Raw genomic sequence first — 27892 nt, 5'->3', positions numbered from 1 at the left:
GGGAAACAGCGGGAGGTCGAGTCCCAGCCAGGGAAGGGGGAGCTGAAGGCTGGACAGTCGCAGCAGTGACTGGTGCCACTGAGGAAGAGGAGGAAGAAGAATCCACGGGCAAGAGTCCCGCCAGGATTAGCTTGTTCCTCCTGTCCCTCAGAGCCCGGGGGTTAAAGGCCACGCAAATCTGGCAGCCCAGTGCATTTTGAAAAAATGGCCTTGGGGCCCTCAGCCATAACTCTCAAGCACACACCCTAACGCTCACAGTAAGGGGAAGGGAAAACACTAATTTACCACTAAAAAGAAGCAAAAAAAGATTTAACTTAACTAAGGGTCTAAAACACACACACACACACACACACACACACACACACACACACACACACACACACACACACACACACACACACACAAATCACTATAAATTTAGCAAATATTCTACCAAATTCCTCTCACCTAAAATGCCAAGAGCTCGTCCCTTATGCTTCAAGAAGCCGCGGCAAACGAGATCTGGGGACTCGAGGGAGGTAGCAGGGTATTACGGGTAAGGGGGAGGAGCTGAGAGCTCGGATCTTTAGCTTGGAAAGCTGCTGGCTCGGATCCAGGTCGGATCCAATACCCACAGGTTGCTGATCAAATGAAGTTAACTACTTCAGATCAAAATTTAGATCCCAAAGAGGTACAGCTTCCTGAAAAGGAGGTCTCAGCAAGGTAGCGCTTTTAAGGAAGGTTTTACATAATCTGTGGGCCATCAGACTAGGCTCATGTTGTCCCAAATGAAAGTTTGATATCGCTGCCAGTTGAACTCTATTGTAGCAGCAGCTGATCCCTGATGGAAAAGTTTGGCTAGAAATTCTAACACCAAAGGGATGGATGCTGTGGAAGGATCTACATTTTTCTCTTTTGCTCAGATAGAAAATTTTCTCCACTTGCTAGCATATAACTTCCTAGAGGAAGGTTTGCGGGAAGAGGTAAGGATATGGATCACAGCAGGTGAAAAATCATGAAGCCTGACTAGGGATGGAAGTGGAGCTGCCACGCAGTCAAGTTGAGGGTATGGAGGCAAGGGTGAAGGGAACCCGACATGTGTGTCGAGAGGTCTGGAACTGGGTCGAGTCCATGGATAGTCTAAGAGATGAGGCCCTAAGAAGGGGAACCAAATCTGACGAGGCCAGTAAGGAGTGATCAGAATCATTTTGCTTCCCAAGAACTTTGCTTTCTGGATCACTTTTGATATGAGCGGAAATGGGGGAAAAGCATAAAGGAGTCCCAGAGGCCAATCATGAACAAGTGCATCTCTCTGTGACTCCCCTGGAGGGGGGATAAGGGAGAAGTAGCTGCTGCATTTGGCATTGATCAGGCTGACAAAAAGATTGCAGCAAGGCTGTCCCCATTTGCAGAAAATCTGTTCCGCTACTTTCTGATTCACAGACCACTCGTGAGGCATAAATATTGCCCTGCTGAGCTTGTCGGCTATCACGTTGGTTGTCCCCGGGATATGCGTTGCCACTGGAAAGCGCTGGGAAGATATCGCCCACTGCCAAACACGAAGAGCCTCTCGACAAAGGGGGTAAGATCTGGTTCTTCCTTGCTTGTTTAGATACCATACCACTGACATATTGTCTGACTGGATTGCTATAGTCCCTAAGGAAAGAAAGTCGTGAATTGTTTGCAATGCTAGAAGCACTGCTCTCATATGCAGGTGAGCCTCGTGATCTTGCCATGTGCCTTGGACAGTCCTGCCTACATAATGCCCCCCCCCCCCAATCTGGGAGGCATCCGTGGTCAAAGTAGCAACGGTTTGGCGAGGAAGGAAGGGTGTTCCTGTCTTCAGCTGATCGGGCTGAATCCAAAAATGAAGGTCCTTTTTGCATGACTCCATTATGAGAACATGATGAGATAGAGGCAGTTGGAAGAAACCACTGGGGAAAAAGTAGCCATTGAAGAATTCGCATGTGCAATCTGGCTAGTGGATCTAAATTTATAGTAGAGGCCATGGTCCCCAAGAGTTTCAGCACCGTCTTTGCCTTGACTTTTTGTAGAGGAAAGTAAGCTGTAAATCTGTTGTCTGAGGTTTTGAATTCTGTCTGCAGGAAGACGAGGCATCATACAGACTGTGTCTATTTCTGTGCCTATAAAAGTCACACATTGAGAGAGCAACAAGGCAGACTTTTCCCAATCCCCAGATGGGTACAGAGCTGGATGGTTGAATCCCTGTCTTGTAGGAGTAGGTACCTGGTGGTGGTGGTCAGGAGCCAGTCGTCCAGGTACGGAAACACTTGGAATACACGACATCTCAGGTGAGCTGTCACTACCACCATACATTTGGTGAACACCCTGGGGGCTGTGGTGAGACCAAAAGGCAGAGCACGAAATTGGTAATCACTGGCTCCCAGCCGGAAGCATAAAGGACTCCTCGATGGTCTGTCTATTTTTATGTGGTAGTACGCATCTTGGAGGTCTATGGGGCACATCCAATTGTCTTTCCCTAACACAGGGAGTATAGACTGCAGTGTTACCATTTGGAACTTGGCCTTCTTCACGGATTAGTTTAGTTTGCGGAGGTCCTGGGCCTCCAGTCCCCTGTTCGTTTTGGCACTAAAAAGAATCGGGAGCAAGTTCCGAAAGAATCTGGAGTAAGTTCCGAATCCTATCTGGTCTGCGGGGACAGTTTGGATAAATCTCTTTGAAAGCAACTTTTTGAACTTCTATAGTTGCTTGATCCCTGTGACTGGGTGGAACATCTGGGATCTTCTTGAAGGTGTGGGGTGGAAGAAAGATGGGTATGGAGTATCCTCTGGTGATTATTCTTTGTATTCACTTGTCTTGGGTGATACTGAGCCAGGCTTCTGGATACAAAGATAAGCGACCCCTGGACTGGCTCCAGAGAAGCACAGCCGGGCCCCACATCAGGAGCGCTGATAGGGATGGCCTCAAAAGGAATCGTGGCCACCCTGGTTTTGCAGACCCCCCCCCCGCCTCTAGGGCGACGTCTACCATTAGCTCCTCCTCCTCTACCTCTGAAGGAGGAATCACCTTGTTCGTCCGGGAAAAATCTCTGGGACTTCTTGAACCACATTTTCCTGCCTCTCTGACCTTTATGATATGGTCTAGAAGGGACGGTAAAATGTCCTCCCACGGTAGAGAATTTTCCCTTCCTGTTCGCACCTGGTGAGTGTATCTTTTACCTTTGGTCCAAACAGAGAGGAACCGAAGGGGACATTGGTAAAGGTAGATTTGAAGGGCTCCGCAAAATTACATAAGCGCATCCAGGAGAGTCTCCCAAGGGAAAGCCCTGAACCTGCTTGCCCTGCTCGCTCCATCAGCTGCATAGGAGATCAGCCTCATGGAGGAATTCACAATGGAGTTTTTAAGGTAGCCAACTGGGCAGTAACCTTCTCAGAGACTCCTTCAGTTGATGTACCTTGAAGAGTATCTCCTAGCTCCTTGAGGAGATCTCTCTGAAGCCTAGCAAAATGTGTGAGATAGTTCAGCGATCACAGAGTAAAAGCCGCTGAAGAGAAGATACACTTCCCGTATCTATCCATCATTCAAGACTCCTTGTTCGGTGGATGGACAGATGTAGAAGTCTCCACTAGTTTCTTCTTAGTGTCTGCCGCCATCACCATGGCATCTACAGGCACACCCTTGGTCACGAACTCTCTTTAGGGGCCGAGAAAACTTATTTGGTCTTCTGGGGATGGGTTCCACAGCATCAGGAGTTTCCCACACCTTTCGACTGACTAGGTCTAGGTGTTCATCAAAAGTTGGGGACACCCAAGAGGCTGAAGGTTCAGACCCGAAGGCCTTCAGGTACACTGACTCCTCATCAGAAGGGGTGACAGTGGGCCAGCTGCTTCAGGATCTCCAAGATGCCTACGAAGGAGACATCATCAGAGGACGACCTGGGGGACCCTTCTGACTCCTCGAGGTCAGTGTCTGAGGTGATGGACTCATCCGGGGAGTCTACATGCTTCCTCTTGCATGTCCTTTTTCGAGGGGGCTCCTCACTAGGGTATTCTGGGGAGGTATCGGAAGACTGGGGGCCACCCAACCGGGGCTCCTGCGGCTGCAGGTCTCTGCTGTCAAGGGAGAGACAGGGTGCCGAGACGGATTTCGGTGCTTGAGAGGGAAGAGTATCGGTACTCTTATGCGGAGATGATGACCGGGACAGCATGCTCCTCATCATCTCGAATGCAGATCTCTCTGGCTCCGAAGACAGCCCTGGTTCCGAGGAAACTGAGATAGCGATCAGCTCCAAGATGGATGCAGGGTCCAAGCTCAACCTAACCGACGCACCAAGAGGTAGACTCGCCACCAAAGAGGTTCAGGTCCAAGCGTCCATGTCAGGGCCAATTGGTGAGCTTCAGCTTCTAGACACCAAGGACGGCGCCGAAGGTGTCGGAGCAGAACTCTGCTCCGAAACAGCCACAAGGGGAGCTGGAAAAGAGGGTTCCACAACAAGCGGCACCAAAAACTCCGGCTCTGAAGAACCAACACACCTCGGAGGAAGAATCGCAACAGGGAGAATGGTCTTAGATGGCTCCGGAACAGATTGGGTCAGAACCAACAATATGGGTAAAGCAGACTACTTCAAAAGTCTAAGCACTACTCTCTCTACGTCCTCTTCTGAAAGGCGCTTGGAGGATCTGGATGATAGGGTAGGCAACCTAGATCTCTGTAAAATGGGAGATCGTAAAGTTGGGGAGACTGGCAATAGCTCTCTGGACCGGCTCCAATGCAATTTCTCAGTACTCGGATCCAAAAGACTTGAGGCCGACACTGCAGTGTCAACATCGATGACCTTGACCGGTTTCGAGGACAGTGGAGCCGAAAAGGTAGAAGGCTTATCCAATTTCAAAGTTTTCTGAGAAGTTTCAGACAAAATAATCCGCGCCAGAGAATGTCTTTTGGCCAACTTGACCTTCTATTTTTTTGATGAGTGAGACTTGGAGGATGAAGAAGAGCTGGTTAAGTCCTTCTCGAAGGAAAGCTTAAGGAGACCTTTCAGTATTAACTTGTTCTTTCTTTCCTGGTATTAACTTGTTCTTTCTTTCCTGGAGAACTCTGAAGTTGGAGTGACAGAAAAAAGAAGTTATGTACTCACCATAACATTCCATCTGAGTAGGTAAACTTCATTTGTCAGCAACCTGTGGGTTACGGATCCGACACGGATCCGAGCCAGCAGCATACCAAGCAAAAAGATCCGAGCTCCAAGCTCCTCCTCCTTATCCATACTACACTGCAACCTCCTTCCAATCCTCAGATCGCATTTGCCACCTGCACATAACAAAACAACCAACCTGAGACACCTGACTCAAGGACAAAGTAAAGCTCATAAGTCCGAACCTTGAGCTCAGCTAAATAGCCCATGAAGGTCAGGGGGAAGGAGGGAGGGACGGTTTCTGACAAATGAAGTTTACCTGCTCAGATGGAATGTTTTGGTGAGTACATAACTTCTTTATCTGAAGTAGTTAACTTCATTTGATCAGCAACCTGAAGGATATTACGTAGCACTGCAGAGCCAAAGGCAGCCCTTCCTCTAAACACCAAATCCAGTTTATAATGAGAGATAAAGGTGTGAGAGGACACCCGGGTAGCCGCTGAACAAATGTCATCCAGGGAAACTCTAGACCAGAATGCAGCAAACGTTGCCATAGAACGCGTAGAATGAGCATGAAGCCCCATTGGTTCTGGTAAACCAGACTCTCTGTATGCTTGTAAGATACAACTCGAAATCTACCTGGTGAGAGTCACATTAGAAACTGGTTTCCCCAGGAAAGGCTTAGCAAAGGAGAAAAAAAGTTGATTGGATTTGCAAAAGACAGCCGTCCTGTGCAAATATAAACGTAACTGTCTGTGAACATCCAGCAAATGAAGTTTATATTCTCCTTTGTTCTGGAAATTAGGGAAAAAGACAGGCAAATTAATGGACTGAATAATGTTCGTCCCGGAAGCAACTTTACGGAGAAAGGAGGGATTAGTCCTGAGAGATACTCTATCCTTATGAAACCCAAGGTATGGAGGTTTGATACAGAGAGAGCCTGAAGCTCCGACACTCTCCTGGCTGAAGTAATTGCTACCAAAAAGGTAGTCTTCCATGACAAGAACTTCAGATCAACGGAAGCTGCGGGTTCAAAGGGAGGCACAACTAACGCCTGAAGAACCAAGGTCAGATCCCATGGCGGGGATGAATTTCTAACAGGGGTTCTCAAAAGAAAAGTGCCTTTTAGAAAGGTCTTACAAATTCTGGCAACAGCGAGGGAACCAAAGTTGTCCCCAATTTGAAAATGGGAAATGGCAGCCAGCTGGACCTTTACAGTAGATGAGCTGGCCCCTTGCTGAAAAATATAACACAAGAATTCCAGTACCACTGAAATAGGAGTGGTGAAAGGATCCAAGTTCTTTTGTGAAGCCCAAATTGAAAAACGTTTCCATTTGCTACTGTAAATCTTCCTGGTAGAGGGTTTATGTGCCGCCACCAGGATAGACTTGACTTGGGAAGAGATACCGGGAGTCCTGGCAACTAGGGGAACTGGATCAGTCAAACTGAGAGCTTGAGACCATCCAGGTTTGGAGGAGCCATTCCCGAGGGATGGGAAATCAGATCCGGAATGGGATTCAAGATCCAGAGTGGAGCTATGAGATGAGACCGCAGGCAGGGGAACCAGACTTGACAAGGCCAGAATGGGGCTATGGAGGATAATCTTGCTCCCCAACCGGCGAGCTTTCTGCAGAAATTTTGTCATAAGTGGAAGTGGAGGATACGCATAAAGAAGACCGGGCGGCCAAGCATGGACTAGAGTGTCTCTGGGGGCTTCTCCCAAAGGAAGAATTAGAGCGAAAAACTCGCTGCACTTCACACTGGAAGGCAATACGAAGAGATCGCAGCAAAGCTGACCCCACTTGAGGAAGATCTGTTCCGCTAGACAAGGATTCAGAGACCACTCGTAAGGAGAGAGGATAGTTCTGCTCAATTTGTCCGCCAGTATGTTGGACCGACCCGGAATGTGTGTTGCTAACAGGAAGCGGTTGGTGAAGATCGCCCATTCCCAAACTCTAATGGTCTCTTGGCAAAGGGGGTAAGACCTGGTTCCCCCCTGTTTGTTGATATACCAGACCACTGACATTGTCCGACTGGACAGCAATAGTCCCCGGAAGAAGAGAAGCATGAAGGGCCTGCAACGCCGAAAAGACCACCCTCATCTCCATGAAATTTCTATGCAGTACGGTCTCGGTCTGAGTCCATGTGCCTTGGACAGTCCTGCCCGCACAATGCCCCCCCCACCCTAGGCGGGAGGCATCCATGGTCAGTGTGTCCTGGGGTGGTGACATAACAAAAGGTCATCCTTCCCGAAGGGCTCGGGATTGAAGCTACCACATGAGGGAGTTCCTACAAACCCTGCTGAGGGGAATCAGGAAGTCTAGAGAGTGGTGTAGAATAGACCACTGGACTTGCAACGTCTACTGTAGAACCCTCATGTGCAGATGAGCATAAGGAATCAGATTGATCGCTGCCGCCATGGACTCTAAAGCTCTCAGGACTAATTCTGCTGGAGGAGCAGGGGGACTGAAAGAGGGCTAGCACATGCAGAGTCATGCTGTGAAGTCTGCCTGACGTTAGGAAGGCCATGGCCTGGAGGGTATCTATCCTGGTCCCTATGAAGTCTAACACTTGAACAGGCTGGAGGAAATACTTTTTGACATTTATGGTTATCCCCAACTGGGGTGACATCCGGAGGAAGAAACCCCTGGCTAAATAAAGTAGATGCCTGGTGGGGGCAGTGAGGAGCCAGTCTAGGTACGGGAAGACCTGTATGCCCTGGAGCCTCAGGTGGGCCACTACAACTGCCATGACATTTAGTGAACATCCTGAGGGCTGTGGTGAGACCGAAGGGTAGGATCCTGAACTGGTAATGACTGGCCCCTAGCCGAAAGCGGAGAAACCTCCTGGACAGTCTTTCCATGAGAATATGGTAGTACTCATCCTTGAGGTCTATGGAGCACATCCAGTCCTCCTCCTGGAAGAGGGGCAGGATGGATTGAATCATGACCATCCAGAATTTCTCCTTAGCAACGAAAAGGTTCATTGTTGACAAGTCGAGAATCGGCCTTAAGTCCCCCATCTTTTTTGGCACCAGAAAGAACCCGGAGTAGATGCCTGATCCGGACTGGTTTGGGGGCACATGCTGGATGGCTCTTTTTTCTAACCGCTTTTTATTTCCAAAGCCGCGGCCTCCCTTTGAGTGGGTGGGACATCTGCGAGGCGCCTTGAGTAAGGGGGCTTGTTTATGAAGGAGATTGAATAGTCTCTGGATACTATCTGAAGCACCCAGTGATCTGCCATGATAGACTCCCATTGAGCCAGGTGCATCAAAAAATGCCCCCTGACTGCCTCCAGAGAGGCGCAGTCGGGCAACTCCTCAGGGCTGCTGCCCGGGTCTGTTGGAAAAGGATTCCCATGACCCGAAGTTCTTCAGTCCACCTCTGCCTCTGGGCCGGCATCCACCTTGTCCCCCTCTGCCTCTGCGGGAGGAGGAGTCCTGAGCATTCTGGGCCTGCTGAGATTTCCGGAACCACATCTTCTTCTGCCCTCGCTGGTTCCTAGAGAAGGACCTTTGAGGGGTAGAGAAGCATATTCCAATGGCTGACAGCGTTTTCCAGTCTTTCTCGCTCTGGACCAGCATCTCGCGGATGGTCTTCCCGAAGAGGGCTGACCCATCAAAGGGTGCATTCGCGAACGACGCCTTGAAGGGTTCAGAGAAATCGAAAAGTTGAAGCCAGGCATGATGCCTTAAGGCGATACCAGACCTGCTAGCTCTAGCGGCTGCCTCCGTGGCATGGAAAAGTAGCCGCATAGAAGTATTAGACAGTGACCTGAGAGTGGCCATATGAGCCGAGAAAGTCCGTTTATCCAAGGCCAACATGGACTCTGGGGGAGACAGCGTACTCTGACCAGGTCCCGCTACAGTCTGATTACATGGGCCAAGTAATTCAGCGTCCTTATAGAGAAGGTAGCTGAAGCAAAAGTCTGCTTTCCAATGCGGTCCATTGCCAGAGACTCCTTTTCAGCGGAAAGGACCGAAGAACTTTCCTGGGAGAGTTCCTTTTTGGTGGCCGCCGCCATCACCATGGCATCAACCGGGGAACTCTTGCTCCACGAAGCTCTGTCTGCAGGGGACTAAAGACCTTATTGGGCCTTCTAGGTATCGGCTCTACAGAGTCCGGTTCCTTCCACACCCTGGTGGTAATCAGGTCGACCAGGGGGTCGGCTGGGGGGGATACCCAAGAGATAGATGGGCCTGTGTCGAACACCTCCAGGAATACCAACTCATCCGAGGGTTTTTGGGTGGACCACCCCCCCCCTTTGGCAGAGTATTTCCATAATATCTCCAAAGGAGACGTTGTCAGGGGGCGATTTGAGGGAACTCTCCCCTTCCTCCAAATCGGTATCCTCGGTGAGGGACTCAGGGGAGTCCAAGTGCCTCCTTTTGCACAGGCGTTTGTGAGGGACCTCCTCGGGGGGACTGTCCGAGGGGGGCTCACCAGCATATTCATGTTCCTCCAGGGTAACTGGCTGGGGCGTCAACGACACAGGCTGTCCCTGAGGGGACTGGATGATGGAGGACAAATTGAGCTGCGGGGGAGCAGGAGCGGACCCTGAGGAAAGAGTGAGGGGTCTCGATCCTCCAGAGAAAACCCTCTCCACCATGAACGCTTAATGGGAACCAGCCTCTCTAAGACAGGTGGCCGGGGCCCTCGGAGCCAAAGCGGTCGGACCTGAGAAGATGGTGTGCTCCGACCGCAAGGGAGCCGAAGACACACTCACCCCCCGGATCCAACGCCCAGCTCTCGGCTCCGAGAGCTCGGATCCGAAAGCAGATCCGATAAGCTTGAGGGCATGGCCGGCATCAAGGTAGTAATAACCATTGGTGCCAACCCCCTGGCTCCAGGGCTCCTCGGATCTGAAGACTCCGAAGTCCGGCGTTGAGGTAATAACCATTGGTGCCAACCCCCTGGCTCCGGGGCTCCTCGGATCCGAAGACCCCGAAATCCGGTGGTGGAGAGGAGAAGGAGCTATTGGCGCGAACAGTGGAGCTGAACTGGCAGCAACACTCCCATCTGCAGTTGAGTTTGCAAGAATCGACGAATCATCCGGTCCATATCTGCCTCCAAAACGGTGCGAGTAGACCTGGAGGAAGCCACCGGGAGGGCCGACGCGATGATGACCTCGAGGCTGGTCGGGTCTCCTCCTCTGGCTCCGGGGAGAAACGTGGCAAACGGAGCCATGGGGAGGAAGGCTTGGACACTCAATGGAGAAGAGACCACCTTAGCGGGAGGGGCCGAGGGGTCCAATTCGGCCTGCCGCTTGCGGCTTCTTTCTCTCTCTCTTTTTCTCTCTCTCTCTATCCCTTCTCTCTTTTTTTATCCTTCTTGGCCTCTCTCCTGTCTCTCTTTCTGTTCCTTCTTGGCCTCTCGTTCTCCCTGAGACAAGGTGGGAGGGTGAGTCCCAGACAGGGGAAGAGGGCCGGTAGGCTGGGCAGCCGCAGCTGTCGCTACAGAGAGGGAAGGAGAAGAAGCTGATTCTGCGGGTAGAAGACCCGCCAAAATCAGCTTGTTCCTCCTATCCCTTAAGGCTCGAGGGTTAAAGGCAACCCTAAGAAAGGTGCGGAACCCCCAAGCAAATCTAGCACAGAGTGTGACCATCCACTGGCGACAGCTTATGGCCACACTCAGGGCATTTGGAAAAAGTCACTTTATGACTTTCAGCCATACTAGAGACACACACAGAGCCACACATGCGCACCTAAACGAGGGAAAAATAGGGGCCTACAAAGGGATAAGTAACTACCAAAGGTAAAGGGGAAATAAGGGCTAGGGAGAAAGAACACCCGAAGAAAGGTATTAAAATACACACACACCCAAAAACAAGTAGACTAAAAGAGAAGTTTGAAGTAAAATATTGCTACACTTACCTGGAGCTCTAAGAATCCCATGCATGGCAAAGCCGCGGCAAACAAGATCTGGGGACTGGAAGGAAGTTGCAGTGTAGTATGGGTAAGGGGCAGGAGCTTGGAGCTCGGATCTTTTTGCTTGGTATGCTGCCGTCTCGGATCCTTGTCGGATCCGTAACCCACAGGTTGCTGATCAAATTAAGTTAACTACTTCAGATGAACATGTTTCCTGTAAGTGAATGGCTCCGAGGCAGTAAACATAATTACTGTGCCCATCAGTAATCGACATCTTTTGGGAGCACTTGAGGCACTTTTTAAAATCCAAAGGTTTATGATCTTTGGATTCCTTCGACATGTCTACAAAAAGGAAGTTCTATAAAACAGAAGAGAAGTCAAGGTCCTCTAACTTAAATGGGCCTCGCCCTTTAGGAAGCTACACGCAAAGAACACTGAGGACTAGGCCCTCTAACTTAAACGGGCCTAGCCCTGTGAAGAAACAGTCAGAAAGTTAAACAGAGGACTAGGTCATCTAACCTAAAACAGACCTAGCTGTGGAAATGGGAAAGAAGCTAAGTCAGAAAACAACACAAGAGAAAATATTAAAACAGCAGTCAACAATGGTAAACGACACTGCACACAATAAACTATACTATTGAAAACTAGTCAAAAAACAAGGTCCTAACCCAAACGCAGACCTACGGTAGTAGAAACTATGTCAAAAACTAGCACACAGAAGGATACCACACAAAGAACAAAAATGGCCTAAAACAGCCAACAAGTTCTCAACACTAACTATGTAAATATAGCAAAACACACTACTATTAGATACCTATGAAGAACTAGCACTAATACCAAGTAAACTAAGCTATTTTATATGAAGAAATATCAATAAAACTGCAATAATAAGGAAAAATATTCAACTTAGCCACGGCCAAGCAAGAAGCACTTCTGAACTTGTAGACGTGGCAAACGAGATCTGGGGATTCTTACTAGTGCATTATGGGACACCTACCTTGCCACGAGCCAACTAAGAGATTTTGAGCTTTGTAATCTGCCGAGTCGGAGCCAAGGATCGGCTCCGAACCCATATGCAAGAATGAAGGCGAGACAGGACTACAGAACATCATATACTTTCCTAATCCAGAACTAAATACAGACACAATCTAGTCTTGTTATCCAGAACATCTAGGTCTGCATACAATAATGAAAACAATGGGCATTTCTTTCTTCAGGTAATGCTCTATTTTAGTCACTCTATTCAGATTATGTGGATTACAAACAGAGTTCTCATCTTTCTTAAATGACCACATTTACTAATCCCATTGCCTCCAATTATTTCTTAGTAACACCCAAGTTCTTCAGTCTCCTTAGCTGCTGTTCAGCTTTACTTCTGACAGCTTTTTTCTAATTTTGTGGTAGCATGCATCACTAGCACTGCATTATGTTTTATTTGCATATAATATTGTCCTAACAAATTTTCATACACCTGTGAATAAACCAAAGCTAAGAATGATATCACTGTTGTCTTTGCGCATAGTTCCTTAATGTGCAAGGATGCTGCCAGTGTCTATGCTCTCAAACTAAATCCCTTTTATCATTTCTGGCTTCTCATAAGCCACATAAAGAAGTAAATTATATTAATACTTTAGTTAACTACTAATACTTTTAAAATAGTAATATATAAAAATGCATATTTCATTTTTTTTAAATGAATGGGCATTTTTTTCACTCACTGATATCATACAGTGGTCAGAATGGGTTTAACAAAGTACATACAGCTTTCTCTTCAAAGCAGTCTAGCTCCAGCTGTTTAAACTTCTTTTCTGACAAAGAACATTGCATTCTGTACTTGTATCTAGCTTATATTCAACATTCTGTCCATTAACTCATAATATTACTTGCCAACAGTCAGACCTGTACTCCTGTGTCAGTATCTCTGATGTATTTTCATATTTCACTGTATCAAGTCCCTCACTTCAATCATACTAAAACAACTTGTTTCCATATTTCTGTACAACACAAATTCTCTTGAACACACCTTTTTAAATACAGACATCTCAGAAAAATGGCCTTTTCTTGCCCAGATTCTACAGGACTGACTAAATGCAAGAAATGCTTACTTTTCAAATGAGGTGCACACACTGGCTTTTTATCTTGCTTCTTCAAATGGCTTTCTTTCTCGCAGTGTTTTTTTATGCACGTCCTTTTTTGTCTTATTTTATCGGAATCCTGTTTTTTTTCCTCATTTAATGTTTTAACTTCACACTACTAATTTCACTCGTACTGCATACAACTACAACTTCTGATGAGGTCAGGTCAAGTCAGGTCTGTTACTTTTAAAAGCCTATCTACTTGTTTCTACCAGTGCTTATTATATACCTCTTAATACAGCAATCATGCAAGTTACCAATGTCAATCTTTTGCCAATTTTTTTTCACATAAGTATCTGTATCAGTGTTCTTTTGTGTAATAAATCTCATCTTGACCATTTGCTAATATTATGCTACTATTTTGTTTTTGCTTTTTTCCTTCAAGAAAACTAAAATACTTAAATGTTTATGGCTTCTTCCCCAGAACAATGCAGGAAATGAAGCACATTACCTCTAAGCATTTCAGATAATCCAACTGCAATGAGGAATAAACCAAATTCCTGGACAACAACCTTTCAGTTTTCTGGCAAATTTCCCTGAATTACAAAAATTCTAAGCTCGCACAATTGAGCTATATTTTAGGTGAGAAAGTACAGTTGTGTACCTGCCATAAATGTAGATGTTCGAGTGTATTCACTGTTCAGTCATTACACTTGGGTTATCCTGCTGGCAGGCTACCTGCAGTCGGCCTGAATTCCAAAGTCCTGGTCCGGCGTCGGTTGCTGTCGCCTCTTCCCTGACGTCAGTGCGCCAGGGGTATAAAAGATGCAGCAGACGCCATTTTCTTCAGTTTTTCTTGCCCCAGATGTCAGGTGCCCCCAAAAAGGAAGGCTAAAAATTCTGCTTATAAAAAAGCATGCAGTAACATAAACATTACCTTCATCTGCAAGCAAATACACCATATAGGTTGTATAGCATAGAGAAGTACAGATAAGTCCCAGCAATGAAAAAAGGGATGGAGGGAGGGTAACCTGGACTGCAACAGTGAATACACTCAAACATCTACATTTATGGTAGGTACACAACTGTACTATGTTCATCGTGTTTCACTGTTGCAGTCATTACACTTGGGTTGAATCCCAAAGCTGAGGTTGGGAGGTTGGACCTAAATAGAATGAGGAGTGGCTATGAGGCCCTGCAGAACTGCAGTGGCAAAGCCTGCTCTGGATTTAGAGTAAAGAGGTAAGTGGTAGTGCTTTGTAAAAGTGTGCACTGAAGTCCAAGTTGCAGCTTCCAAAATATCCTTAGTTGGTACTCCTCTGAGGAAGGCTGCTGAAGTAGCTGCTGCTCTGGTTGAATGTGGCCTAATGCCCTTAGGCACCGATTTGCCATGTTGTGAATAGCAGAAACAAATGCAGTGGCCTATCCATTTTGAAATAGTCTGCTTTGAAATAGCCTTTCCTTGTGATCCTGCAGCATATGCCACTAAAAGTTGCTCAGTCTTTCTGAAAGCTTTAGTTTTGTCCAAGTAGAAGCGTAACTGTCTATGTCCAAAGAATGCAGAAGTCTCTCCCCTTTGTTCTGCGGGCTTGGATAAAAGGTAGGCAAATGAATGGTTTGGTTAAGAGCCACAATGGACACTACCTTAGGCATAAATGTTGGGTTTGTCCTTAGAGAAACCCTGTCTGGATGGAAAATAATAAAAGGTTCCACAGCCATTAATGCTTGCAACTCTGAGACTCTTCTTGCTGAAGTTATTGCTAGGAGCAGAGCTGTTTTCCATAAGAATTTTATCTCAGCTGTATTGGCTGGCTCAAAAGGAGGCAGTGTGAGCTTTTCACAGACAAAATTAAAGTCCCATGCAGGTATTGGAGCTCTGTTTTTGGCCCCTCTGAGTTACTGCCTTAGCAGTGGATGTGAAAACATAGGTGGGTCCGTATTGTAGTGAGCTGAAATGGCAGAGGCATGGATCTTAATTGATGAGAAGGATAGGCCTTTGTCCAGCATCTCAGTTAGGTATTGTAAAATCTGAGGAATATTTGGTACAAGTGTGTCAATTCCTTGTGCCTGGTTCCAAGCACAGAATCTTTTCCATTTTTTTTGCATAAGATTTTCTGGTGCTGGGCTTCCTGGCCTCCAAAATAACATCCATAACCACTTTAGAGAGAGGTGTGTTCTGAATGATTACATTATCCGCCATGCAGCCAGATTTAGGGTTCTGAGTTGGCTGTGCAGAATCCGATTGTTTTGTTGGGTCAGTAAGTGAGGAATTTGAGGCAATGTCCAGGCATGGCCTTGAGACAAGCTCTTTAGGATTGGGTACCAGTGCTGGCGTGGCCAATCCGGGGCAATCAGCATCATTTTTGGCTTTTCTTGTCCGACCTTTAGGAGTACCTTGGGGAGTAGAGGCAGTGGAGGAAAGGCATATACTGTAAGGGTTTTCCAGCTGAATGACAGTGCATCCACTTTCCATGCTTGTTTGTGATAAGTCCTTGTGCAGAATCTCTGTTGTTGGCAGTTGTGAGGGGAGGCAACTAGATCTATGTCTGGGCATCCCCATTTCCCTGTTATCATGCTGAAGATTTGTGGATCTAGTTTCCACTCGTGAGGATCCATGAGGTTTCTGCTTAGTTCGTCTGCCAAAGCATTTGTCTTTCCTGGCAGGAATTGTGCTTGTAGGTGTACTTGATAGGTCAAACTGTGCTCCACAAAATCATGGCTTGTCTGCAGAGGGGGTAAGAATGTGTGCCTCCCTGCTTGTTTATGTACCACATGACTGTAGTATTTTCCGTCTTCATCAGTAGTTGTCCCGGATGAAGTAAATCCTTGAAGGCTGTCAGAGCATTCTGTACCACTAGCATCTCTTTTTGATTGATATGAAGGTGCCTTTGGCTTGTGGGCCATGTGCCCTGAATACATCTTCCCGCCATGTGGGCCCCCCAGGCATAATCTGATGCATCCGTTGTTAGTGTCTGCCTAGCTGTGGGTAAGGTGAATGGCTGTCCCTTGTTGTGGTGACAGGCCTGTGCCCACCATCGAAACTCCTGTTGCAGGCAGGGAATGAGAGTAATTAATGTTTCCAGGCTGTGGCAATGTTGAGTCCAAAAACTTTTTAGATACCATTGTAGCTTCCTCATATGGAATTAGCAGAATGCAGGATGCCATGAAGCCCAAAGCCTGCAGAATTTTTCTTGCAGATAACTGGTCTTTGTTGCCATGCTTTCGAAGTAAGTGGCCTTTGTTTGTCTGGCGTGAGATAAGCCATCTGGGCAGTTGTATATAAGCTTGCACCCAGGAATATTATCTCTCGAGTGGGTGCTAGTTTTGATTTCTTTTCGTTTACTGTGTACCCTAGGCAAATTAGTAATCTTTTTTACAAATGCCAGATGCTTTAGTAGAATGCCTTTTTTCTCTGCTTGAATAAGGCAGTCGTTCAAGTAGGGATACATTTGAAATCTTCTTTGTCTGCAAAATGCACTTACTGGTGCCAGGCATTTTGTGACGACCCTGGGCGCAGTAGATAAGCCAAAGGTCAATGCAAAGAATTGGTAGTGCATTGAGCCAGCTATGAATATGAGGTATCTTCTGCAAGATTGTCTGATTGGGACATGCAGGTATGCCTCTTTGAGGTCCAACGTTACAAGCCAAGCCTTCTTGTCCAGCATGAGCAGAAGCTGCTGCAGAGTCAACATTTTGAATTTTGGAACATCCAGAATAGTGTTTAGAATAGACAGGTCCAGAATTGGTCTCCAGGCTTTGTCCTTTCTGGGTACTAAGAAAAGTCTTGAGTAAAACCCTTGTCTCTGCTCTTGCTGTGGTACTGGCTGAATAGCCCTCATGTTCATGAGAGATGAAACTTGTTTTTGTGCCTCTGCCCATTGATTGTGTGGCAGGTCTGGCATACCTTTTGCCTTGGGAAGGGTGTGAAAGTGGAACCTGTAGCCCTGAGAGACTATATTTAAGACCCATTTGTCCTGGGTGATCATGTGCCAATTTTGTGAAAAAAGTGCTAGCTTTCCCCCTAAGGGTGCTGCCAAAAGATAAGTGCTTGGCATTGGCAGAGGAAAGTCATTGGGACTTTCCTATATGGCTGTGATTTGTCTTCTCCACTTTTGGAGGTAGTAGCACCCCGTTGTTTGGGCCTGTATGAGCCCTGGGGTTGTTTGCCTCTAGGGCGTGTGTATCTGCCTCTTTGTGGCCTGTCTGACACTGGAAAGGACCAATTCTTAGAAGGCCAGTTCCTGCTAAATCTGGGAGGCTGTACCTGTAAGAAATCCTTTACTGTCTGCGTAGATTTTGCTTTATCCTCCATTTTCTTCAACACCTCTTCTGCCTTAACACCAAACAAAGTATCATGCTGTAATGGAGCATCCAATAATTTTGCTTTAACATGATCAGGCAGATTCTGTTCCTTTAACCAAGCATGCCTTCTAATAACAGAACCTGTAACAGCGGCCCTACAAGAGGCCTCCAGTGAATCAAAACCATATTGCAAAGTATGCTTTCCCACTTGTTCAGCTGCATGTAATAAATCCTGCATTTCCTTGTTTTCAGAACATTCAGAATTTATCAACATTTTCTGTTTTAGCAGTGACATTAAGTATTGCTGATATTTAAGCATATCAAACTGACAATTTAAAGCCCTTACAGCCAAGGTAGCAGAAGTGTAAACTTTTTCCCCCATCTGTCCAGAGACCTAGAATCCCTGTCCAAGGGAAAGTACAGTTTTGTACCTACCATAAATGTAGATGTTCGAGTCATGGCATGACCCATTTCCTCAGTCTTTTCTTGCCCCAGATGTCAGAAGACCCAAAAAGACAAGTCCCAAAAACAACCTGCACCAATAAACATGTACAATATATACAGTAATATATATACAAGAAATATAAGCATGTAAATTCACCTACACAACCACCCTGAAAAACATCTATGGTAGGTACCCCTTGCTGCAGTCCTGACTATTGGGTAGAATCCCAAAGCAGAGGTAAGGGAGGCTGGCAAATTATAAAGTAGCAGGAGCTGACAACATGCCTTGTAAAACAGCTGTGGCAAAACCAGCTCTAGTCTTAGAGTATATGCAGGTGATAATGCTAGAGAAAGTATGCACACTCCAAGTAGCTGCTTCCAGAATATCCGTGGCAGTAGCCCTAGTGGAATGAGGCCTAATCCCAGCTGGAACCTCTTGCCATGATGGAATAACAAAATGCAATGCAAAAGCCAATCCACCTAGAAATAGTTTGTTTTGACACAGGTTTGAAATCTTTAGTCCTGCTCAAATAATAACGCAATTGCCTGTGTACATCTAAAGTGTGCAAAATCTTTTCCCTTTATTTGAGGATCTGCAAAAGGCAAATGAATAGTTTGGTTTAAAGCCACACTAGAAACCACCTAGGCATAAAGGATGGAAAAAAAGGGCTCTACTGCCATTCAGACACCCTTGCAGAAGTAAAACAGAAAAGCAGTCTTCCATGACAAATATTTCAATTCAGCAGTAGCAGGTTGTAGAGTAAGTTTTCCAACACAAAACCTCTAAGAAACTGCTTGAACAAAGGTGGGTCACAATCATAGTGAGCTGAAATTGCTGCAGCATGAATCTTTATGGAAGAGAAAGACAAACCTTTGTCCAATAACTCAGTAAGATATTGAAGAGCCACACTCAAATTAGGCTCTGAAATCTCCAATTGCTGTACACCAAAATAAAAATCTTCTAGCTTCCATAATCACATGCTGAGACCTTCCATGTTTCAACACAGAATATGCCAAGCTGTGAGATGGACAGATGACCCTTCTGAGATAACAGATGAGGAATCAGAGGTAAAGGCCATGGAGGCTTCTTTACAAGACTCCTTAGAAGTGGGTACCAGTGTTTATCAAAATCATCCTTGGCCTGTCCTGTCTGACCTTTAGTAATAGAGGTGGAAAGGCATAGACATGAAGGTTTTTCCAACTGAAAGACAGAGCATCCACTTTCCAAGCTGTGTGATGAAACCTTTGTGCAATACTTTGGCTGGTGGTTTAGTGGAGAAAGCGAACAGATCTATGTCTGGAGTTCCCATGACACTGTCAATTTCTGAAATACATGAAGATCCAGTTTCCCATAAAATCATTGCTTGCCTGCATAGAGGATAAGAATGTGTTCCCCTTGCTTGTTGATGTACCACACAGTTGTGTTGTCTGTCCCCTGGCATCAATGCAAACTGGACTGCTAACATCTATATGTAGATCACTTTCCATTTAGATGAGGCATCTGTCGTTAAAATCTGGGTCACAGAGAGTCCCTTGTGACATTCCTGAGCCATTCCTGTTGAAGGCAAGGTATTATTTGAATGACAGTGTCCAAATCTTGGCAGTGCTGTGTCCATACATTTAGTTTGGCATTGGGAAGCATAATGCTTGCTTTTGTTTGTCCGGGGTTAAGGCCATCTGGGCTGCTGTATTCAGTCTCACCCAGAAAGCACATGTCTTGAGAGGGTACTAGACTGGACTTTATTTCCTAGGCATCTTAGCACTGCTATGACATATTCCAGATGCTGTAGAAGGTGTTTAAGCCAAAAGAAGGGCACATGAAGGTAAGCTTCCTTGGATCCAAAGTTACCATCCAGTCTTGAACTTGGGAATGTCCAGATAAGTGTTGAGGATAGATCCAAAATTGGTCTCCACGTGTTCCCCTCTTTGGTGGCTGAATAGCCCCTATCTGGAGTAACTGAGAAACTTGCTTGAGAGCCTCTTTTCTTTGTGGAGGAGAACATCTGGCATGCCTTTTGAAAAGGCAGGTCATTGGTTCTGCTGCGAAGGACTGACCCTGCCCTCACCAGAAGTCTGAGCAGGTGAACTGTCTGATCTACCTTGAGCCCTACCCCTAGACTGGGAACCATAAGCAGGATATGTCCACCCCTTAGCAGGCCAATTTCTACTAAACTTGGAGGCTGCACCTGCAAAAATCTTTAACAGTCTGCATAGACTTAGCTTTGTCCTCCAACATCAGACTGCAAAGGAGCATCCAAAATCCTGGTCTTAACATGCTCAGCTAAATTCTGATCCTTCAACCATGCATGTCTGCGAAGAACAGAACTAGTAGCATGAACAGCATCAAACCACACTGCAAAGAATGCTTACCCACTTGCTCAGACACATGAACCAAATCCAGCAATTCTTCAAAGCATCCACCTTAGATCAGCATATGAAATTGACAATTCACGCCCTCATGGCTAGGAAGTATATACCTTCTTACCCCACCTATCCAAAGCCGCTTTATCAGAGGGTACAGGATTCAAGCTTTAACACCTTTAGGCCCCTGAGAAACAGTTTCTGGGTCGCCTGGGACTCTTAAACAAATACTCCTATAATACCTATCAGGCTTAACAGGGCAGGAGGCAAGGAATCAGGGTTCAGAGAAGCCTCTGCAAAACACCACATTCAACACAGGAGGAAAAAAGAATTCCCTAAGCCTTTTTAGAGTAATCTTGGCCTTCCCATTTAAAGTGCTCCCTCATGGAGTGAAGAAAAATCCTCAGGAGGAGAAGCTGAGTGGAATCATCCACATCAGAATCAGAAGCAGGAAATCTTGCAAGTCTTCCACAGAAGACTCTGAAGCCTGTGAACACTGTTCAAAACTATCAAACTCCTGTTCTCAGGTGGGGCATAGAACCTCTAATCAGAGTAATCAAATCTTCAGCCATTTAAGCATATGTTTCTTAGGCACAGAGAAGCCCCTACAGAAGCTGAACTTGGCCTTCCTCTAAAAAGCTTTGGCAACAGAAACCTTGGGAAGAGAGGGAAGAACAGTTACAGAAGCCCCTCAGCCTGGCCTACCTCCTGAGAGGGCACATCCTGTAACAGTAAAGTATCTGCCTGAGACTCCATAGAGACACCTGGCAAAACCCTGAGCGTTCCTCACCCTAGACTTCACTGTTTTGTCCCTTCTTAGATGAAGCAGGAGCATCCGACGCATAGTATAATTGCAACGCTTCCCAAACACTAACCTAGCACAAGCCTCCTCTTAATGTTAAATCTAGCACAAGAGCAAACAAGGTATACACAATGTATGATAATCCCTAATCTGCTTTATTCACTTTTCTGACATCCGTAAATACTGAGGCAAGAAACAAAATGTCAACTCTGTACTCTGAAACTCCGGTTGAAAATCTCAGCGCCAACCTGCAAAATTGCTTCTGCATCGGACATGCGCATGCGGCAAAAAGACTGAGGAAATGACGTCGTCCATTAGTACATACTCTGGTATTACTGGGACATAGTCAGGACTGCAGCAAGGGAAGACGAAGAACATCAGGGTTTTTAGCAGTAGAGGCCTTGACCCCTTTGGGACCTTGAGATATTGTTTCTGGGTCAGCAGCAGGGTTTTTATAAAGAAATTTATGAGAGTCTGGAACCCTGTAGTATCTGTCTGGCTTAACAGGTTCAGGTGGCAAAGAGTCAAGAGACAGGCCGGACTCTGAAAATACATCTACAATGTCTAGAACAGGAGGAATAGCAAGGGGTCTATGCTGGGGTAGTAGAAGAAAGTCTCTGAGCCTTTTCTTTGATTCTGAGTAATCTTGGCTCTCCCAGTGGAAATGCTCCCTCATGATATGCAGGGTTTCCCCAAAAGAATAATCCTCAGGAGGAAAAGCTGAAGGAATAGATTCTTCAGCATCCGAATCGTCATATGGAGGTAAAGAGTATCCCTGTTCTGAAGAGGAGTCAGAGGAAATGGAAACCTGATCAGAGGAATCATATTCTGTGTCTTGCCTAGGCCTCTTATCAGGAGGAGGATGGGAACCCCTGATCAAAGTAATTAGGTCTTCGGCCATTTTAAGCATCTGTTTCTTAGACATGGAGGTCTGTCCAGGAGAATGCTGTACTTGTTTCTTTGTCTTTAAAGCTGTTTTAGTCTTTGCCTTGGAAGCTGAGGTAGGTCTGAAAACACCCTCAGAAGCGGATGTCTGCTCAGCGGCTCTGGACCCATCTGAGGGAATAGTTTCAGAGTGTCCAATATCTTGAGTATCCAGAGGCCTAGGTGTCTCTACGTGGGAGTCGGTAGCGGCCTGTGGCTCTGAGGTAGCGGGCGTCAGGGGCTGCGAAAGCACCTCACTGAGAACCGGCGACTGGCCTAGCGGAGACCTCCTCGTCGGTTTTGGACCTCGGATGCCTGTCCTTTTCCTTGTGCTTTTTATAAACTCCGGTTGTCGGCTGTTCCAACGGCATTATATAATTAAACCTTCGGCCAAAGTAATGAAAAGCAAAATCGTACAGACGCTTAATAGTGCGTTGGTTAAATCTAGCACAAAACCGACAGCTAGCAACGTCGTGATCAAGGCCTAGACAAGGAATACAGTACGAATGAAAATAATTATGAGGTATTTAAACCCACAAAGCGCGAACAGTATAGCAACCAAATAACAGAAAATACTGAAACCTCTGTTCACAATAGCTTCTCTGTGTCTTGGGAATACCTCTCAATCTTGTGATAGCACGTACTCAGCAAGGACACAAAATGTGTATAAAAAGAAATGTATTCCATAAAACATGAAACTGGTTAAGCACTTTCACTTGTATACATACAAGCTTCTTCAGAACAATCAAACTCATTCAAAAAACTCATTAAGTAATTTTTTGGCGCCATTTCCTTGGGGAACCATCCCAAGAAATTTAAAAGCATACATACACATTTTTTACAAAGTTATGTTACACTGAATAAACTAATATCTCTTATAAAAACGTTGTTTTATAAAAACATTGTTTTGTGAAACTCTCCTACATATAATCCATATACTAAAAAATGTATATAACCATAGAATGTAAATATGAATATATTATATTCAATTTATATTCAATAAAACGTTTGATAAATTGTCCATAAGCAAAAAAATTTTTTACATACACAAAAAATATATAAGCAAAAAGAAAACATATATATTCATGAGGAAAAAATTCTTATCTAATAGCCAGTAGTGATTTGATTGAAATAGTATCATTTAACCCTGGTGAAACAGATGCGTCTGTGTATATCTGCCACCATAATTCTCTATACAAAAGTAGACTATTAAAATCTCCCCCTTTGATTCACTGTTACTATATCCACTATATCAAACCTAAAAAAATGTGTCTCTCCATATTTGGCAGTGTGCCTATACAATGCATTCTTTTCGTCCTTTCTTCTTATACTGTATAGATGCGAATAAATTGTTCTGGATTCTACATAGGCAAAACACAGAGGAGTTTAAATAAACAAATGTATTCACATCTATACAGTATAAGAAGAAAGGACGAAAAGAATGCATTGTATAGGCACACTGCCAAATATGGAGACACACATTTTTTTAGGTTTGATATAGTGGATATAGTAACAGTGAATCAAAGAGGGGGAGATTTTAATAGTCTACTTTTGTATAGAGAATTATGGTGGCAGATATACACAGACGCATCTGTTTCACCAGGGTTAAATGATACAATTTCAATCAAATCACTACTGGCTATTAGATAAGAATATTTTGCTCATGAATATATATGTTTTCTTTTTGCTTATATATTTTTTGTGTATGTAAAAAAATTTTTTGCTTCTGGAAAATTTATCAAACGTTTTATTGAATATAAATTGAATATAATATATTCATATTTACATTCCATGGTTATATACATTTTTTAGCATATGGATTATATGTAGGAGAGTTTCACAAAACAATGTTTTTATAAGAGATATTAGTTTATTCAGTGTAACATAACTTTGTAAAAAATATGTATGTATGCTTTTAAATTTCTTGGGATGGTTCCCCAAGGAAATGGCGCCAAAAAAGTTACTTAATGAGTTTGATTGTTCTGAAGAAGCTTGTATGTATACAAGTGAAAGTGCTTAACCAGTTTCATGTTTTATGGAATAAATTTCTTTTTATACACATTTTGTGTCCTTGCTGAGTACATGCTATCACAGGATTGAGAGGTATTCCCAAGACACAGAGAAGCTATTGTGAACAGAGGTTTCAGTATTTTCTGTTATTATGAAGTATTTGCTTCCCACAAGAAATACAATTGTTAACTTTTTCTGACATCGGTCTGGAGCAAGAAAAAAGTTTCCCCAACAGGGTACTTAGCTTTATTGAAGACTTCGGATCTGAAATTCAATTTCGAATATCTCAGGAGTCGGCCGACCGACACTTGCGAACTGCTTTTGCTTCGGGCACTGCGCGGCAAAAAAGACTGAAGAAAATGGCATCGGCTGCATCTTTTATACCCCTGGCGCACTAACGTCAGGGAAGAGGCAACAGCAACCGACGCCGGACCAGCACTTTGGAATTCAGGCAGACTGCGGGTAGCCTGCCAGCAGGATAACCCAAGTGTAGTGACTGCAACAGTGAAACATAATGAACATCTATACTTCTGTATTTTCACAGACTCTTGAAAGCAAATATATTTCTTCATGTCCATAGATACATTTCTTAACTTCTGGCATGTATTTTGCCCACTCTGCCACCACCTCATGTCAACAGGCTTAATAGTGCAGACTCAGTATATGTAATGTAAACTCCATGAGGTCTATACACCAGGTAAGACCTCTCTAGCCAAGCTGTGTACAACATAAGCAAATCATTCTACTTAGCATATTTGCCTTGAATGACATTACCAACTGAAGTTTCAGGTGCTACAACTTCCTGCAGTTAGATGCCAACATTACTGAAAACCTATATCAGCAAAGAACATAGATTATCTGGAAAAATGTGTGTTTCGCTCTCCTCCAAAAAAAAACTTGCATACTGTGAAAAAGGAGGATAATTAAACAAAATATGATTCAGTAAACTGTTTTATATTTCCCTAAAACAATTCAACAAATGTGAGTCTACCTCAAGGAAAATAACTTTACTAAACACAGAGATAATTCACGTACATTCCAGTTTCTAAGATGTGGTGACCTCAGTGCTAGATATAATTAAAAACATTGATGGAAAGAGAAATTGTGAAGAACTTTGTCAACTGCTAGTGGTTTTGGTGAATTAAGTAAGGTAGACTCTCTCAACAAAATGTGATTCCCACCATGTTTTGGTGGTCTGTGTTTAAAAAAAAAATACTTCTTCAATCATGTTTGAAATGACCTGTACATAACTCAAGAGTCAACTGCCTAAACATTTTTTTTTTTAATTAATTGTAGACTTACTGATTGAGAGCGACTGAGCATCTTTGCCTTGGCAAGTCTCTTTTCCCTGCACCATCTATTTACATCCTGGTATGAGTAGAGTTTGAGGAACAGGACAGTGTACACTGAAAGAGCCCACACTGCACCAACTGCAAACAAATAAATGGAGAGAAAGTCAGTCAATAGCACGCACTTCTTTATTACTGCATGAAAAGTAAGGTAACGTACCAATCACAACAAAAGGTTCTTTCTTTACTGAGAAAACAGTATAACCACTTTAAATTTCAATGCTGAATTCTGCCTTGTGCTAGCAACCAAATGAGACGTATAATAGTAGGAAGAGGAAGCAAGACAGTAAACTGTTAGTCTCAAAAAGCACAGAAGACGTTTTAAGATATTTAACTGTGCTGTTACTTTGCTATGTACAAGACTTCTACACATTTTACTCCTCAAATCAAACGTGGAGCCACCCCAAAGGTACACAATGCAAGCAAACAAAAAGAAAATAAGTAGCCAAAAGTTTGAATTAACTTGTGTAAAATTAAATAAAACATATAAGGAATTATACCATAAAAATGAACAGGGAAACAAAAGCAGGACCACAATAAGTACTGGACAATAATCATTTATGATACAGCAAGACTATTAATAAGAAGTTATGTCTTACCATAAAGTTCCATGTGAATTGTTCATCTCGCCTTTGTTCTTACACATGGGTTCGGAGCCAATCCTCGGCTCTGAGTCGGCCGCATCACTAGCTCCGCATCTTCGAGAAAGCTCGAGGCACAGTAATATCCCATGATCCTCGGGTGCTAACCCTCAGATCTAGTTTGCTATACCAGAAGAATCCCTTTTAGAACTGTCTAGAACACTTATAAACAGATACTACACAGTGTCTGGAACCCTACTGTCAAGTACAGGAGAAAAAATGCCATTACTAATGTACAATAACATGCTAACCATATCTAGAAAAGGCTGAAAAGGAATTTAGTTGAAACCGTTCTCCCAGACCGCAGGACGGGGGATGGAGGGGGGAATGTAAGAACAAAGGCGAGATGAACAATTCACATGGATCGTTATGGTAAGACATAACTTCTTAATGCGAAATTGTTCAATCTCGCCGTTTGTTCTTACACACGGGTAGCGTCCCTAGCTCATTTTTCCCGGGTGGCTCAAGGGAGAACATTCCTGAGTACAGTGGAACCAAACGTCGCCCTGTCCCTGGAGCTTTTGTCTAGCTTATAGTGGGCGATAAAAGTATGTGGTTTTGCCCAAGTTGCCACTGCACAAATGGTATCTAAAGGCAAACTAGCGGTATGGGCTGAAGAGGCAGCAATCGCCCTTGTAGAATGAGCTCCGGATTTGAAAGGGAGTTGCTGTTTCGATTCAGCATATACAAAATTTATGCAATCTGAGAGCCATTTGGATAAGGTAACCTTCGTTACTGCCTGTCCTTCCCTTTGGTCAGCATATGAGACAAATAGTTGATCTGACTTTCTGTACTCTTTTGTCCTATGTAAGTAAAATCTTAGTTGCCTGTGAACGTCCAACTTGTGCAATGTGTATTCTAACTTATTGGAATGATTTTTAAAGAAGGTAGGTAGTTCGATAGATTGATTGATGTTCTGAATCGAACAAACCTTCGAAAGGAAGGACGGATTGGTGCACAAGGTTACTCTATCTGGATGAAAAATCATGTACAGGGGTCGGATAGATAGAGCCTGTAGCTCTGAAACTCTCCTGGCGGAAGTGATGGCAACCAGAAAAAGTGTTTTCCACGACAGGAACTTTAACGAAGTTGTGGCTGCTGGTTCAAAAGGGGGCAACATGAGTTGTGACAGCATGAGATTAAGATTCCAAGGTGCTATTGGATTACGAAAGGGGGGGGGTGGAGGTGAAAGGTACCTTTCATGAAGGCTTTACAAAGTCTGTGGGACATAAGAGAACCATTTTTCACGGCCAATATGAAAATTGGATATAGCTGCCAGTTGAACCCTTATAGTGGATGTTGATGCTCCTTCTTGAAAAAGTGTGGTAAGAAAAAATCTAGTATCTTGTGTACTGGAGCCCCGAATGGATCTATACCTTGTTTGGAGGCCCAGTGCGTAAAACGGTTCCATTTGCTGTTGTACAATTTCCTTGTAGATGGTTTGTGGGAAGATACAATAATTTGCTGTACTGCAGGGGACAGTAACTCCGACCTGGCTAAAATGGGAAGCGGAGCAGCCAAGCTGTCAGTTTGAGGGACTTGAGAAAGGTGTGACGAACTCCAGACGAATGCGTCAACAGGTCTGGTCCAGCATCCATGGTTCCTCCACTTGATGAGATTGAAGGAAGGGAAACCAGATTTGTCGAGGCAAGAATGGGGCTATTAGTATGATGGTCCTGTCTAGACGTTTGGCTTTCTGCAAAAACCTGGGAATTAGTGGAATAGGAGGAAAGGCGTACAGGAGACCCGGGGGCCAATCGTATACCAGTGCGTCCATGGGGACACCCCCTGGAGGGGGTAACAGGGCAAAATAGCTTCTGCATTTGGCATTCAGTGGGGATGCAAACAGGTCGCAGCAAGGCTGGCCCCATCTGCGGAAGATCTCTTCCGCCACTTGAGGTTTGAGGGACCACTCGTGAGGGAACAGGATGGCTCTGCTCAGCCTGTCAGCGATTACGTTGGAAGTCCCCGGGATGTGCGTTGCTATCAGAAAGCATCCAGTGGACTTTGCCCATTGCCAAAT

At 44.8% G+C, this 27892-nt stretch overlaps 1 protein-coding gene across 1 annotated transcript in view; it reads right to left on the bottom strand.

Moving 5' to 3' along the window:
* DGAT1 (diacylglycerol O-acyltransferase 1) overlaps window positions 1–27892 on the bottom strand; it is a gene marked incomplete in the record, with an annotated part of 1335127 nt that overhangs the window by 633320 nt on the left and 673915 nt on the right. The window contains 1 exon segment of the mRNA XM_044067713.1: window positions 25182–25309. Within this exon segment, the coding sequence (XP_043923648.1) occupies window positions 25182–25309 (128 nt within the window).

Source organism: Protopterus annectens, chromosome 3.part1 (assembly GCF_019279795.1).
Source record: "Protopterus annectens isolate FY-2018-M chromosome 3.part1, PAN1.0, whole genome shotgun sequence".
Lineage (NCBI taxonomy): Eukaryota > Metazoa > Chordata > Ceratodontiformes > Protopteridae > Protopterus > Protopterus annectens.
Note: the sequence above shows the minus strand (reverse complement) of the source record. Positions and strands in the feature narration are given on the sequence as shown.